Source organism: Corvus moneduloides, chromosome Z (assembly GCF_009650955.1).
Source record: "Corvus moneduloides isolate bCorMon1 chromosome Z, bCorMon1.pri, whole genome shotgun sequence".
Lineage (NCBI taxonomy): Eukaryota > Metazoa > Chordata > Aves > Passeriformes > Corvidae > Corvus > Corvus moneduloides.
This window is the reverse complement of record NC_045511.1, coordinates 68,356,476-68,372,343: the sequence shown is the minus strand read 5'-3', so window position 1 is coordinate 68,372,343 and position 15,868 is coordinate 68,356,476. Positions and strand designations below refer to the sequence as shown.

The following is a 15,868-nucleotide window of genomic DNA, read 5'->3' as shown; positions in this document are numbered from 1 at the left end:
GATTTTCCTCTGTTGTCAGCAATCACTTCCATTTTGAGTAGGATGTTGGACCAGACAACCTCCTGAGGTTCCCTTACAGCTTGAATTATCCTGTGATATCATGAACTAGGAGTCTATTTCATCAAGGTCAAGCATGACAATGAAGAGTAATTTTTTAAATTAGAAATTTTTCACTTTTATTTTAGCATCTTTTACTTCTTCACTTAAACACCTGTGCAACATAAACCAGAAACATGCTACAAAATAGGTGATCTTTTATAAGATGCCTGGGTTAAAATTAAAACACAAACATGATCCCAATACAAATGGGGGAGAAGCAAAAAATAATGCCTTACTCCTTCAAAAGTGTCATCCAAAACACAGATCCACACTAGTCACTGTGAAGAAAATTCACCCTTCTCCAGTCAAAACCAGCACACACAGTTGTGCGGGCTTTTAAAATGGAGAACAGTATTTCCCTGTAGAAATAGAAAAGCACACCAAGGGCTTAAAGCAAGTACCGAATAATTCAGTGGGTAGTAATGAAATAACATGTGAAGAATTCTGCTGCACAACACTTTCGAGCAATCTGACATCACACTTAAAACTAACTGCTAGGAAGTTTGTATAAACAAATCTTCTTGTGTTAAACTGTGTCAGTTAAGAACTTCAGTTTGACTACACAAAGATTCCTCCATTTTTTGACACAACTTGGTTATACAAGCTTTGGAAATACTATACACTACACTATTGCTAAAATCACATTGGTTTTCTGGTAAAAAAAGTAAAACTGTTTCCATAAGAGCTCTAAGACTGGAATAAATACGCTTCTTCAAAAACAAACAAACAAACTTCTAAAAAACTTAAAAGCAGATGGTAAAACACACTTACAGTGTTGGCAAGTTCTAAGTAGCTTCCTCCAACAGAGTTCCTAAAATTTGAGGCCTGAGCTAGAAGTCTTTGCAGAGCAGCCTGTTGTGTCACGTTGCTTCCACCATACTCCAACACTTTTTGTAGCATAAAATGACTGTGAAGGTCTGGACTATGAAGGTCTCTCGCTCCTGAATCATATTCCCAGCTTTCTCTGGCTCCTGATAAGGCACCTAAAATGTAGAAATGGAAAAACATTCTGGTATGTACTGTGTATAAAGAAAACACAGAATCACTCAGGTTGGAAGGCACCCATAAGGATCACTGAGTTCAACTCCCTGGTCCTCACAGGACTGCCTAAACCTAAACCACATGGCTAAGAACATCATCCACATGCTCCTTGAATTCTGCCAGGCTTGGTGCCGTGACCACTTCCATTGGGAACCTGCTCCAGTGACCAGCCATCATCCCAGTGAGGAACCTTTCCCTAACATCCAATGTGAACTTCCCCTGATGCAGCTTCATTCCCTTTCCTCACGTCCTGTCACTGGTCACCAGAGAGACGAAATCAGCATCTCTGGAGTCAGGCCTCAGCCTTCTCTTCTCCAAGCTGAGCAAACCCAGTGACCTTGGCTGCTCCTTGAGATCTTTCACCATCTTGGTCTCCCTCTGGACACACTCCCATAGTTTGATGCCTTTCATGTACTGAGAAAATACCCAAAAATGCACACAGAAGTCAAGGTGGGGTAGCAACAATGCAGCGCAGATTAGGATCACCGCCTTCTGTGACTGGCTGATGATGCTGATGTACCCCAGGACACAGCCCTTTTGGCTGCCAGGGTGCGCTGCTGACACAGGAATAACCTTGCCTGCCATTCCAGAAAGAAAAAAAGCAAAAACTTCTACCACCATTATTGCTCACCTTGCACGTGCTGGTAGTACCAGGAAAAAAAAGCAGTAAAATTTTCAGTGCACAGGTGAATTACTAAATTACATGATTCAGAAGGCGAACTAGAAGCATTTGCATATGTTATTTAGTACAGTGCAAAATCAATGTAGTTTACAACAGCTAAGGACCACTAAATGAGTACCAGAAACTTACATCAGATTGAAAAGCAGCAGAGACCGAAAAGCAAAGGAAGAAAAACATAATTCACCTCTTTTTGTTTACGGAATGCCAACAAATAAGTTTACCTTTGAGCTGTATAGTTAATCATTTTTATGTTACCACTGCCTTTTTTATTAGATCTGGATTGCTTGTTTCCATTCAAGTTTGAAACACATCAATCACAATGTGTTTCATTACAAATCAATTCAAGGATATGATCTTGCGGCACGTGACAAACAACGCATGCTTTGAGAAAGTTTCTGTATCATGAAGCTGTAGGGTTCCTGTTTCTCCATGAACAATCCTTCCAATTTGCTACAGAGATGGGCTTAAACCATAAAAGAAAGTAGATGAAAATGTTCTTGTTTTGTCAGTAACTATTTCCTCCCTGGGTGCTTCTGATTCCCTTACAACTGTCTCACTCCTGATTCCCTTACAACTGTCTCACTCCTATTAAAATCTTGTTAAGTTTTAGATTCAACTATTTCTTACGGCAAAACAATTCAGAGCAGGCACTAGATTATTTAATAACCCTGGGCAGGACTGTAAAATTTCATATACAGCATAATGAAGATTAAAAACAAGTAAGTGACTTGTCCAAGTTTGGTTAATCCACTCTGGTTAATAGAAAAGTCAGAATAGAATCCAGAGCTACAGACTAGATCAAAACTCTAAATCCAACATGCAATCATCAAACCATAAGTAGTTACATGTAATGCTATCCTATTATTTTAAAAGCTTTTCCTTTTTATGAGCTAGTTTTCTCTCTCAAATATTAATCAGCATTCTAAGGGAGTGCTTACTAATCAGTGGTTGTTACTTATTCAGTACGTTACCAGGCAAAACCAATCAACTGTATAATGGACTATTAGGAGAATGTTTTCCCCTTGCCAAGAAAGTTTGAGATGCAAAAGTACAAGCAGAAAACCAGCCAGAAGGGCTGCAAGGCAGCAACTGATCTGTTGTTTCAGGTCAACACCCTAACGCCGTGTAAAGCCGTTATGCATGAAAAACAGACTTAGGAAACCTGGAGCTGATTTCCCTGCCTTTCTGCGACGCAAATATTCTATTCTTGAAACATCTAAGTAGAAAATAATGCACAACAAAAAAAAAAATTACATTTTATACTAATATAATCACCATGATTTCTTAGCACAGGTAGAGGGAGATTACTTAAAGATTAATTCAATGACTTTCACACCAAGAGCATGCACCACTGTACTTCATCTAGTTCTGACAGACTTGCACTGAGACACTGGTACCAGCAGTATTTCATGCAGCGGGCAGGACACTGTGGCTGTGCACAGCGTTGGATATCTCTGCCCTCGTGTGGCTACAGAACACCACAGAGCAACAAAATCAGCAGCTCGCAGACCTGAAGCCACAGAAATGTCTCAGGTGCCCAAGGGAGCCAGAGGATCAGTTCTGCCACTTCCCAGGCTTGGAAAGAACACGGGAAACAACGCTCTCTGGGCAAGCACAGCCACAGAATTACAAGAGTGGGTTGTATCATATAGATACACCTCCCTTTACAGAGCTAAATAAGGCACCTGTTTCTACAGAGAATGTGCACTACATTTCTATTACTCAAAAATCATTGTTCTGCAAAAGAGCTTCCATATTCATGTAATTAACAACAGCAGCTCTGCTGAAGGACCCAAGTGGCCTTCATAGAATGCACCACCTGATATCAGACTGGAAGCACTTTAAACACTCAGTTGGCACAGAATTCACCTGTCAGACACAGATGGATCCGGAAAGATTTGGGTTTTATTAGTCTATTATGACTGTATCTTTAACCCAAGTTTTCTTAAAAGTTCAAGTCTATACTCCTAATTTAAAACATACATATTAAAAATAGAAAGGGAGATGACTGAAAGGCATTTCCAGAATTTTATTTTGGGCTTAACCCTAATCCCTAAATTTGCCCAGTAGTTTCCCAACAGATTCCAGAACTCTGGCTGTTAAGATGCTGTCCTGGATCATGCACCTCTCAAATCTCAGCTCTGCAGGGGAACTCTAGAGCCAAAACTGAGATTTCACTTCTAACTGAAAATTCAACCAGGAATTAACAGATAACTCTTGTATCTTGCTGTAATTAACATACAATTCCTTCTCTTACAATAGTAATTAGAAATAAAGAAACATTAGGTATGATGGCTGATAGCTGACCTGGGAAATAGAAACCTATAGCTAATAAATCTGTGTTTAAGATTAGTCTTTACAGAACAAAACACATCCCATGATAACTCTTCCCTGTTCATCTGCACTTAGAATAGTAAGAAGCATGACTTTTCTGTACTAAGTCAAACAAAGTTATCATAAAAATTCCCAGGTAATAAGCATTCTGGGAAATAGGTGTTGCTACAATGATTAAACAGAAAGAAAACATAAATAAATAAATTCATTGCACAATATTTGTATTAGAGAAGTAATATATATTGTTTTCAAATTATGTAACACTTCAATTCCAGAGTAAGAAAGTTAAACAAACACTTTCTGGAGTGAATGAATACATTGCACATTTAAGAATAACAAAGGACAGTTTCGTTTGATGGCACATAAAAGATTCCATAATCACATAAAGTTTCAGTTTGTAAATTGTACCAAAGCTGTTTAAAACAACTTTAATCAATTCACTTGACAAATGCCACTCTGAATTGTCCACATGCACTGAGACTTCTTGGTATCTAAATCCTCCTTTATCACCTGCAAACCTCTCTGGTCTGTGTTCTAGTGCCACCCCGGCATTCTGATCCAAAAGAAAATGGCATTTCATCTTATCTACCAGCACAACCTTCTGCTCAGAAGGCTTGTACTCTGCAACAGAGAAGCACATGCCTACCAAAAATACAAGTCTGCCCATATAGCCAGGATTTTTGATTTGGTAAAGGCTAATTTCACCAGGCTATGCTGGTGGACCAAGTGTCTTGTGATTTCTTCACTGCTCACAGAGCAGAAAAGATGAACCACCAGGATGGTAGGCCACTGAAGATGTATTTGTTTCTGAAAGGATCTGGGATATCAGGAAAAGCAAGGCACTGTAAGATTAGCCCTCCAGCAGATTCTGAAATGAGTCTGGCTTGTGAATGGCAAACATGAAGACAGCTGACAATATAAGTGCACAACCAGCTCCTAGGACACAAAGCTTCCCCTCACTCAATGAAAAGTGTCTGATCACTGGCTTCCATGGGGTAGCCATGACATGTAGCTACTTAAACTTATTTGCATTATATTACCAGAATAATGGCTATTTTTCATCCCTTTTTTTTTGCTCATCTTTCGTTCAACAGTTACATTGCGATAACCTATCACATAGAGTTGGAAATTTAAATTACTATTATTCATGAAGGCAACAGAGAGATTTGTGAAAAGTACTAGCCATTTCAAGGCTCCCAGCCAACTTCAGTAATGATGGCTCTGTAGGTAAGTGCACTGAATGAAGGGGGAAATGTATAAAATTAACAAAGAATGGTCATTTTGCAGTTGCTAGTCAAGTCAGGGCCTCAAGGAGTAGGTCTAACTATAAAAAATGGGGCCTGGGCAGGAAGCCAAAAAAGAATGAGAGTAAATCTTTGGACATTCAGACAATTCAAGTCCCCTAACCTGATGCAAACATTACAAAACCCAAATGCACTTTAAAGAAAATTTAAGAGCTGAATAGAGCTCCAATTGCTCAAGCAACATATGAAGTACCAGTAAACCAAAACAACTGAAAAGAAGCTATGTTCTGTAGAAGGATCAACTTTATACTAATCCAACCTGACTGGAAAAGGGAAAATCATAGTTGTATTTGGAGCTTATTACAACTATTTCCGTTGTTTTCTACAAAAACACTTCCATACAGGAATCAAAGACCAAAGTTCTGGCTTCAGCTGGTAGCCTGACCGCGAAAGTAATTCTTTCCTATTTAACAGGAATTGCTCTTTAACGCCTATTTATTATTTTGCATCAGATGATAAAAAAAAATATGAATGACACCTATGAATGGCACAGCAGCAGAGTGATGATGATAATAACTGATCCTCACATGCAGAGCTGGGTGAGAATTGATTAAATACAGAAAGCTATCTGTACATCCATTACAAATTCTAAGAGAATTCAGGGGGGGAAGTCTGTGAAGGCATAATTTTTAAATGTATTCTCAACTCAACATTTCAGTCCTAGAAATACTTCACATCAGAATCTTTTGCAACACTTGTCCAGTGACCAAGAATGAAATAATTGCTATGGGAGAAGTAGTTATGGGAAACAAGGAATCTCAAGACAAGGATCTATGGGATCACTGTCTAAATCTTGTCCTTCCCACCATGCCCTTTTTCTGGTTTGATGAACACTGCACAAAAATACAATGTTAGGCTGTGTTTTTTCAGTCCTTTTCTCACTAGTCTTGGGAGTGAGGATAACAAGCTCCAAGGGAAGGAAACCACAGCTACACCCCACCCTACCTAAGGCAACTTACTCATGGGAGAAATCTCTTTTATGAAATCACACCTAAGAGGAAAATTGAACCACGTTGATACTTTCTGCTCTAAAAGACTGCTCTCAGCTCACGTATCATCTCCCTCTTGTCCCTGAACTACATGATATAACATTTGCACTTTCTACTGGTATATTTCTCAAAATCATCACAAAACCTCAACTGTATTTCGGGTGCACTGAAGTATCCTCAATATTGGTAATTCAAAATTCAGGAATTCTGCAATTTTGTGCTGCCTGACTCTGGATATAACTATAGTGTAAATTTCAGAAACACTTAAATGCACCCTGAAAGTAGAACAGTCTGCAACATAACCAGCACTCTTAGTTACCAGAGTAATACTATCATTTTGGGTTTTAATTTTTTACATTCCATGACATATCTTTATAAGCAGATTTTTATGAGTTATAAAAACTATGTCAAATCTTAAGAAAAATAAATCAGATGGCTACATGAAAATTAGGACAGATAAGTGAGCAAGCTTGCCAAGAGCAAAACCATAAAACAGACAAGGTAATTCATAAAGCCTTGAGAAAGTGAAACAGAGATGTACCTAATTAAAGAAGCTTCTCTCATTACAATTTCCCAGTTTTTCAACACAGCTTTTGGATGAAGAAGCTGGGTTTGTTAAACCAGTAGTCCAAACCACATATATTAACAAATGTTTGTGGAATTTCAGTCAATTTACCTTCTTCAAATTTATTTCCATTACTGGAGAAATGCATCTATGTAAACTATCATGGTTTCAGTACTTGCCAGCAGACTGGCATTGGCCATATAGGAAATAACAACACAGAAAAAAATAAAAGCACACTGTCCATGACACCTTCATACACCTGCCCTTGAATCGGCAACTATTTAAGATTATCCTTGAGACTACACAACCATTTGCTCTATTCAGACACAGGAAACGGAGGATGGGAATGACTTCTCAACAGCCTAGAAACCAAGGTCTCCTAGTACCCAGTATTGTTTAAGCACCTAAACTAAATTTGCCAGAATGCTGCTGGCTAATGACACCATTGTACTCAGGAACTCAATCTAGTATTTCATTTGAAGTTTCTAGTAAGGCAGAAAACAATCCTTTCACCCTGAAATTAATAATGTCTAGTAAAGAGGGGAGTATATATACTCCCCTAGTGAAAGGAAAAAGAGTACATAAAACCTGAAGTCATACAGAAGCTAGGTGAGGTTCCAACATACCTTTCAAGTACAGTATTTGTACTGTATTCGATGTACTTCTAAAAAAAGTTAGCTTTCCTTACATGGCAATTTACATGTGAATAATCAGCTTCATCCCTGGTTATCTTCCACTCAAGACAATCTCACTTTAGATTTGACTTGAATACACATGTACCCAAGCAAACAAATGAAACATCCGGAGTTTGTCAGTTTCATTAGGTTGCTGTCTCATGAACCATAGCATGTCAGAGCCTCATTAGAAGCAGGCAGGTGAAGAGCACATCACCTAAGTCACGAGAGGTAAAGCAGAAATGTGCTGAAAGGCAAGCCTCAATTTACAAAAGCTGAAGTGGAGGATGCGTGACAGTGCTCATCTTGAACCAAATGCCTTCCATGAAAATTCCAGCTGCAGCCTTATGGTTTCTCAAGTGATCACAATTTGCATGGAAAGCATAAACTGCAACAAAACTGAGGAACTGATGCCGTGATCCAGTTCCACACCATATGGCAAATCCAAATCACAGCTCCAGGTGTTACCTCTGGAGCTGACCAAGAAGCACAGACAGCAGCAGTGTTACCCTGAAACAAGCTGGACGTGTGGTGCTCTGCAGAGCTGGTCTGGGGAGCCCTTCTATTGACTCTTGGTAGCAGCAGCTCTCAGGAACAGTAGCTTCCTATATTTCCCCCAATTCTACCCACTCTGCTGTCTGTCTTCCCCCTTTCCTCCCAAAGTTTTAAGCTATTTGGTAATTTCAAGGGCATTGGGAAGGGGTGTCAAAGTGTCAAATACACTGAATTCCTGTAACTTTTATGGAAGGCACAGAGGTGACAGACTCTGTTAGTGCTCCTACTGAGGAAGATAATACAATGCAATGCGAAGCTCAACCTTGACTAGATACACTAGGAGGAAAAAAAAAAAAAAAGAGAAAAACCCCTGCAAACACATGGAAGGAGGTGGTCAGGAAACTTGAGCAATCCAAAAAAAGTTTGTTACTCATACGATGGAAGGGCAAGCTGTGCTACTCCTGGCTGCAGGACAGGTGAATACTAAAGATTCACTTGTGTTCAGAGACTCAGCCCTGTAAGACAGGGTTAGAGGGAGAGAAGCCATGTATGTGTGAGCAAGTGCAGCTATCTCTAATTCAAAGTCCCTGAGCTGAAATTTAATATGGGAGCATTGTTACATGATCACTCAATTCCTACTATCTGCTCTAATCATTTGTTTCTCACCATGCTGAGGGACAGAGTTACCATTTCAGAATGAAGTCTGGTCTAATACAGATGAGCTGTTCTTCTATTTTACAAATATTCAAACCAGAAGAAGGCTTCAACTACATTTGTTTTTCTATTAGACACCAGAGATCCCTGCAGGGATGACTTCTATCCTTTGTAGATTCATCGGTGTTTAACACATACTATATATTATGATTTTAATAAGATTCATCAGCTGTCAATTACAAACCCCTGGAAATTCAGGTTCATTTGTAATGATGCTCACAGATCTTATACTCTCTGTTTCTTAAAGAAAAAAAAACTATATTCTGCTGCTTTGCACAAAGAAAGTGGTATCAAAAGATTTTTTAAAAGTAATAAATTAAACCAGTTACAGTTACCAGGAGTTTGTATGTAATTAAATTTGGCCTAGCAGAAACTCACAGCTTTTCTAGTCAAAAACATATCTTAGGGTGAAACTTTGCTCATAAATCGTAAGAAAATCTGCAGCATGCCTTTGAGTCTGTATGAGTTCTGTAGTTTTTAATTAAATACAGCATAAATAAATGTAATCACTGGATCAGTTTCTTGAGAGCAATTTATTTGCTGTAAGATCAAACATGGAATTAATGTAAAGCAAAAATAATGATTTTTCAGCCCCACTGGTCTGCCTCTCATGTTTACCCATAAGCTAATTTAAAGCTGAATTCCTACTTTCCTCCTTTGATTAATTCTCATGCTTGATCCACTATGCAAATAAATTATCATAGCAAATTTTCAAGGGACTTATTTTCAGTAAAGAAAGGGGAGTTGGCTATGAATTAATTACTAAGTACTAACCTACAGCCAAAAAACGGTAAAAGACTCTTGTATTCGTAACGGTTTATCTAGAATTTGAAATCAGATCAATAAATACACGCAGTTACAGGAAACCATTTACTTGCCTAAAGAAAGAATTTACTAATAAGCAGTGCCATTTCTTGTTCATCCTCCAAGTCAATGGGTGCTAGAAACAGGCTATTCTTTATCACGGGGAAAAAATGGTAATTTGCTCCTTGTAAAGAGCTAGACAAATCTATACAATGCATAATATAAATAACTCTAATCCTAGCTTTTATAAAAGACATACAAAGCTATACAACACTGAAAAAGCTAACAGAAGCCCTAACTGTTCAGGCAGCTTCCTGCTTTAAATATTAGAGATGCAGTTCTGCTGTGTTAAAAGTTTGCATGTGCCAAGCAATCCAGTTCCATCACTCACTATGTTATTCACACAGATTTACTGTACCCATCATGGCCCTCACTCTCCACACAGATCTGATCAGTAACTGACATTCTTCCTGCATTTCCTACTGAAATGATATATTAAAAAGTCGGGTTGCATATGGTCACAGCAAGACTCCAGCAACACTCTCAAAAGTTATTTCATTAATTTTAATTGCATTTTAAAGTGCCAGAGAAGAACATTAACAGTTTACATTCCATTTCACGTATAGAATAATAACTGGTTATTACTTGCAAATTATTGTTAAAGCTCCCGCTGACATTAATAGTGTAGGGTAAGAACTACAACACATTAATCAGCTTTGAATTGCTGATGAATAAATATCAAAAAGCCTAATTCTAGTAACTTGAAAAACTTCCTTTTTTGTGCACTTAAATAAAACATTAAGCTTTTAAATCTTGTCTCGGTTTTGAAAGACAGGTGTCTGCTAAGGAAGGCAGAAGCCCCCCCCTTGAAGTGGCAGATATAACCCCTTTTCCCTCTAAGTTAGTATATTTTGAAATCAAGGGCCTTTAGGCAAAGATGTGGGAAATAGGAATAACAGTTCTTTACTATTATATATCTATGTGTGTATAACAAGGCAAACAAACAGCAATAACTGCGGCAGTAACAGCAGACAGAAGCACAAACCCAGCCCCAGCCTTCTCGGCTGTCGGGCCCTTTCCCCTCGGGTGCAGTTCCGCTCGCAGCCGGCAGGGGCGCTGGCGGCTCCCGGTGAGCAGGGCAGGTGCGATGGTTCCCCCGCGGCTGCAGGGGGCGCTCCGGAGCGAGCTCGGGGAGCACGCGGCAATGGCGGCCTGGGATCCCGGGAAGGGATGGGACAAAGGCTTCACAAACCCCTGGGCAGCCGATCCCGGGCTCTCAGGAACAGCAGGCTGGAACAGCAGGCTAGAACGGCAGGCCGGAGCGGCAGGGGCGAATGCAAATTGCGGGTGGCAGGCGAGATGTATCCAGATGGGAGAACCCCACGGAGGCCCAGGCAGGCAGGGCGAGCAGGGCTACAGCGTAGCGAAAGCTCGAAGCAGCAGCGGGGCAGGGCAGCCACAGCCCGGTCTCCAGCAGGGCAGGGAAAGCGGCTTTTGGGGTCCCGGCGTTGTTTCCAGCAGGAAGAAAGAACGGCCAAAAAGAAAGAAGCAGCAGCTCCTTTCTCTGCAGCTTCTCTCTCCGGACGCTCAGAGCGAACTGACCCCACACCCAGGTGTAGACAAAGGAGTAGCCAGGCCCGCCCCACTCCCCTTTTTGTCTTTCTTAAGTACAGCTATTTGTCCCCTAGCAACATGCCTATGGGAGAAAATTCTTTTAACAGGAAAAAACCTAAAACTAAACTAAAACCCCAACAATCTATACACCCATTTGCTCATCAGGATGGTAGATATGGATGCAGGTTTGGCTTACTGAGCCAAGTATATGAGTGAGTACTAATAAACCTGAGTCTTGTACCTCGATAAAAATAGTCAGCCAATTTCCTCACCTCTGCATCCCAAATGGAAACACAGGAGTGAATATTTGTTGGGCAAAGCTGGGCAAAATTATTACAAGAACCTTATCAATGATAAAAAAGATGGATGAGATGAAGTTCAATAGTAAATTAGATGCAATTACTTCTTGCAACTTTTTTTCAAGTTATTTTCCTCATAATGAAAAGCAAAACCTATGGGCAGCAAAGGTAATATTGTATTTAGATAAAAGTTTTTGCGGTTTTTTTTTAAGAATTTGGAACAGTTCCAAGAAGGCAGCACAAAATTGCTGCACAACTACACACAAATTTGCAGTGTAAAAACATTCATGTCAACGGCTAGACTCCTTTGTTTGAGATCATCAGGACCCCTGCCACTCAGTACCAGTCAGATGAGTTTCGAAATTCTGTCATTTATGTGCCCCACATGGATACATGATAACAGCTTTCAAACATTATCAACAGCTGATATACTCTGTAGAAATTAGTCGTGAAAAAGAGGCCTGTAAACTCTCTTTGAAAATAAAGCTTAATAAAAACAGTATGCTTTGACCAGAAAAAAAAAAAGGTAACACAAAAAAAAAAAAATCCACCAAGCCCACATTTGAATTTGTCTTGTCTTAAACAACACTTAGAAAGCAACAGCAAGGAGCCAATATAACACAATCAGTTCTCTGATCACAAAAGGCACAGAAGTGTGCAGATAATAATTCAAGCTTGTACTGCAAGTGTAATTCTTCAGCTGTCATTATGTTCATACCACAGGCTGAGTTTATATCACAGAAATATATATTGCAGGGGTGTTCCCTTGACTCTTTGAAAAGAAAGCTATGTAGAACATTTTGAATAGTGCTGCCACAATGGTTCTCTTTTACAACCAAATAAAAAGCAGTTGCATTCTAAATGCTCATTTTTAGTATTTCCTCCCATTCTTTTTTTTCAGGGGAGCATCTCCATATGTTCTCTAAGAATTCTTGCAAGAGTCAAAGCAGGAAAAGGACAAATCCCGTAGTTCCCTATAGCTCTAGAAGTACAGTCCAGTAAAACAGTCACACTTGATCAGCAGCATATATCAAGGCAAGAAATTCTAAAGTCTTCTGGACTTAACTTTTGGGGGAAAAAACAGGAAAAGAAAAGTGGGTTCACTCACCAACTTTAAAAACGCATTAAATTATTCTTGTAAAACTAACAGCAATTGGACAATAGGAAAAAAATAGTAGGGACTGAATTCTATACACTAATAAATTTGGAAGTTCATCTATGAATACTTTTTGGCAGAAATTAGTACGATTTCGTTGTGGGATAAACTTTGAGACTATTATGTAGGTCCTTCTCTTACAAAGTTTAGGAGCTGTCTTTCATCTCTGATTATTACAAATCATAATTACTAGGCTGGCTTGTCTAAGAAAGAAGATTTTAAAACCCAGAAATCTGGTCAGGAAACAGAAACTTTGCATAGCCATCTGAGGGCAGAACAACAACTCTGTTTTGCAGAAAAATACAACTGCGGCAGCACTGGAAAAGCATGCAACACAAAATAACTGTATGAGCAATGGGACACACAATATCCTTAAACCAAAAAAAAAAAAAAGTTATTAGGCACAATCTGGGCTTTGAAATATTGTCTGATACAGCTCCATAAACAGATTCACAGGCTGGAAATCAACTGAGCACAAGGTTTGTGAAGATTTCGATACAGAAAGTGGTGGGAGAAATGGGCATAGAAACTACAGAGTCTTGCAGTTCAATAATATATATGGAAGAAGAATAAACAAAAGAAATACTAACAAAAGAGTACCTCTATAGCAAAATATGACTAGGAAACCATAAAATACAAGACAGAAGATAAAAAGAGCTATGAAACAGATTTGCTATACTGAGAAGCTGAAATGAAAAGCCAAGGAGCAAGAGAGATGATGGGATAAAGGAGTAGTACAGTCCATCCAAAAAGCAAAAAGATAAGGAGTTCACCAAGGATACAAAGTAAACAAGGAAAATTTTAATTCCCGAGATGACTAGCCAAAAACATGTGCAAAGTGACTAGAAGAGAGAAGATGCTAAACCCATCTCTCCAAAGCAAATAAATAAGTAAACTAATAGATGGACCAAACCACCAAAATCAACACATGCCCAGTTTTACTTTCTGTGAAGCTGACTACTGACGAAATAAAGACAAGGTGTGACTGATCAGTAAAGCCCTACCATGGGAGCAGGATTAGAGATGGGCTGGGGTGATGTGCCCATGAAGCTCAGGGAAGGATGTAGGCTGGGACTGATCACAGCTGCTGCAAATAAGCTGAGTTGATCTCATCACCAATCAAGAGAACCTGAGGATAGGTTTTGCTTTAGATAAACTATAAACAGCTGAGAGAATCAACTGGTGCTGTTGTTTCTCCCTGAGTTCAGTAAGAGTGTGAATGTCTCCCAGACTTAGCCAGGCGAGTGTGGGGTACACGAGTACATGGCTCAACCACGCTGGTGCTGTGATGGAGCTGTGCACTGCAATTGCTCTCTTCTGCTATGTGTGACTTGTATCTGTATTGTGTTTTCAGTATGCTTTGCATCATGGTGCTAAAACAGAAATCCCACGTACCATCAACTACCTTCAAATAAATAAATAAATCTGATGTTAAACGTTACACCTGACAACAGGCCACTAACACGAGAAGCCGGAATACAACTGTCCAGAAGAAGTATAAAGCACATCCAACAGCAAAAAATATTCCAAATTTAATTTAGGACATATGCAAAGAAAAACTATTTTTCTAATAGAGGAAGACTAATGGAAGACTTCTAGTTAAAAAAGTGTTTTAAAACATGTGGGCTCATATAGCCTAAAGAAAAGGCTGAGGAGACACAGCTCCAACTAAACACAATCAGAGGCGGATAGTATTTTTGCAAAGCATGGATGCAGGTCAGTTCCATATCCCCAGCCAGCAGTCCTGCTTAGCCAGTATGCACTGCTGCATATTGTAGGCAGCCGGGGAATGAACAGCATCCTCAGCTTTCTCCACAAGGCAGCACCCTTTGCCATTTTTGACCCCAGAATCTGTGTCCTCTAGTCTCTTGCATTTTTTACAGGGTGAAAGGAACCATTCCGCAGGTGTTAACACTGCTGACCTAATGCTGGCTGGTCATAGTGTTATCAAGGACCAGGCTCAACGACATAGATAATCCCTTCCTACGTCCTACGTTCCTGTGGATGGAATAGCACTTTTTTGTTTGTTGGTTTGGGGTTTTGGGGGGTGTTGTGGTTTGGTTTTGGTGGTAGTGGTGGTTTCTTTTGGTTTGATTGGTTGTGGTTTTGGTTTTTTTGGTTTGGTTTTTAACCAGATGGAGGACTATTTTTGTATTCTCTAAACCATAATCTAATGCTCTCCCAGCATTCAGATCTCCCACTGGATCCAGTGGAATGATTGTTAAAGCATCCAAGAAACATCCATCCCTACAGTGTATTATGACTGGAACCAAGATTATGTCTCTCCTCATTTTTCAGTTCTACCTATGTATCTGTATGGGCTTTACAGAGAACAGAGAACTCCCTGGATCTTCAGTTACCAGCCCTTGTCCTTCCAAGGAAGTCTGTTCTCTTGTGCAACTTGCACTTTTAGAAGAGGATGCTCTGCACACATTCTAGTCTACATTCTGATGACAAGACTGCATCAGTTACAACAGCACTCTAGCATATGATGAAATTATGCCAAGGCAGATTCAAAGTCCTTTAGGGGCAACCCTAATGCCAGTAAAATCAGTAACAAACACCCCAGAGTTAACCTTTTGTTAAATTACACCAACAAGACATTTAAAAGTCATACCTACCTAAACTCTTATTGCTGCTAGTTGGCCAGGAAGCTACTCTATCCCTTAACTTTTTCTTTTTACAAGAGTCATCCGATTTCACAGAAAGCTCCACTTCCTCCTTCTTGATTTCCTGTACAAGTTCCATGCGGCACTGACTAAAATCCTGGAAGGAAATTTTTCCATTTTCATCTGCTCCCAGCTGGTGCATGATCTCTGCAACAGACGCCTCCATATTCAGCTGGCGGCACACCATCAGCAAGTCATTCCTAAAGATATTTTTAGAGGGAAAATGGGGGCAGGGGAAGATTGGAAAAGTGGGAATAGAGAAAACAAAATAAACAACAACTTAGTTTAGAAGAAAAGTCTAATCTGGATATGCATTAATGCACAGACATTTAAAACCAAAAAGCCAACTACTGAAGAAAACAAAATCTTGAAAAAATTTCTCCAGGAACTGAATGATGACAGATGCATATTCATCAAATTACAAATAAT

The 15,868-nt window shown here is 39.5% G+C and overlaps 2 protein-coding genes across 3 annotated transcripts in view; both read right to left on the bottom strand.

Moving 5' to 3' along the window:
* LOC116437867 (T-cell activation Rho GTPase-activating protein-like) overlaps positions 1-15,868 on the bottom strand; it is a 633,784-nt gene that overhangs the window by 434,804 nt on the left and 183,112 nt on the right. The window lies entirely within an intron of this gene.
* The window catches only part of MCC (MCC regulator of WNT signaling pathway), a 186,785-nt gene that overhangs the window by 155,201 nt on the left and 15,716 nt on the right, over positions 1-15,868 (bottom strand). The window contains exons 2-3 of one of the 2 annotated variants that reach the window (XM_032096158.1): positions 15,392-15,639; positions 871-1,082 (exon numbers count right to left, since the gene is read on the bottom strand). In XM_032096158.1, coding sequence (XP_031952049.1) covers positions 871-1,082; positions 15,392-15,639 — 460 coding nt within the window. The remainder of the gene's footprint in view (positions 1-870; positions 1,083-15,391; positions 15,640-15,868) is intronic. The other variant, XM_032096159.1, reaches the window with a different exon arrangement.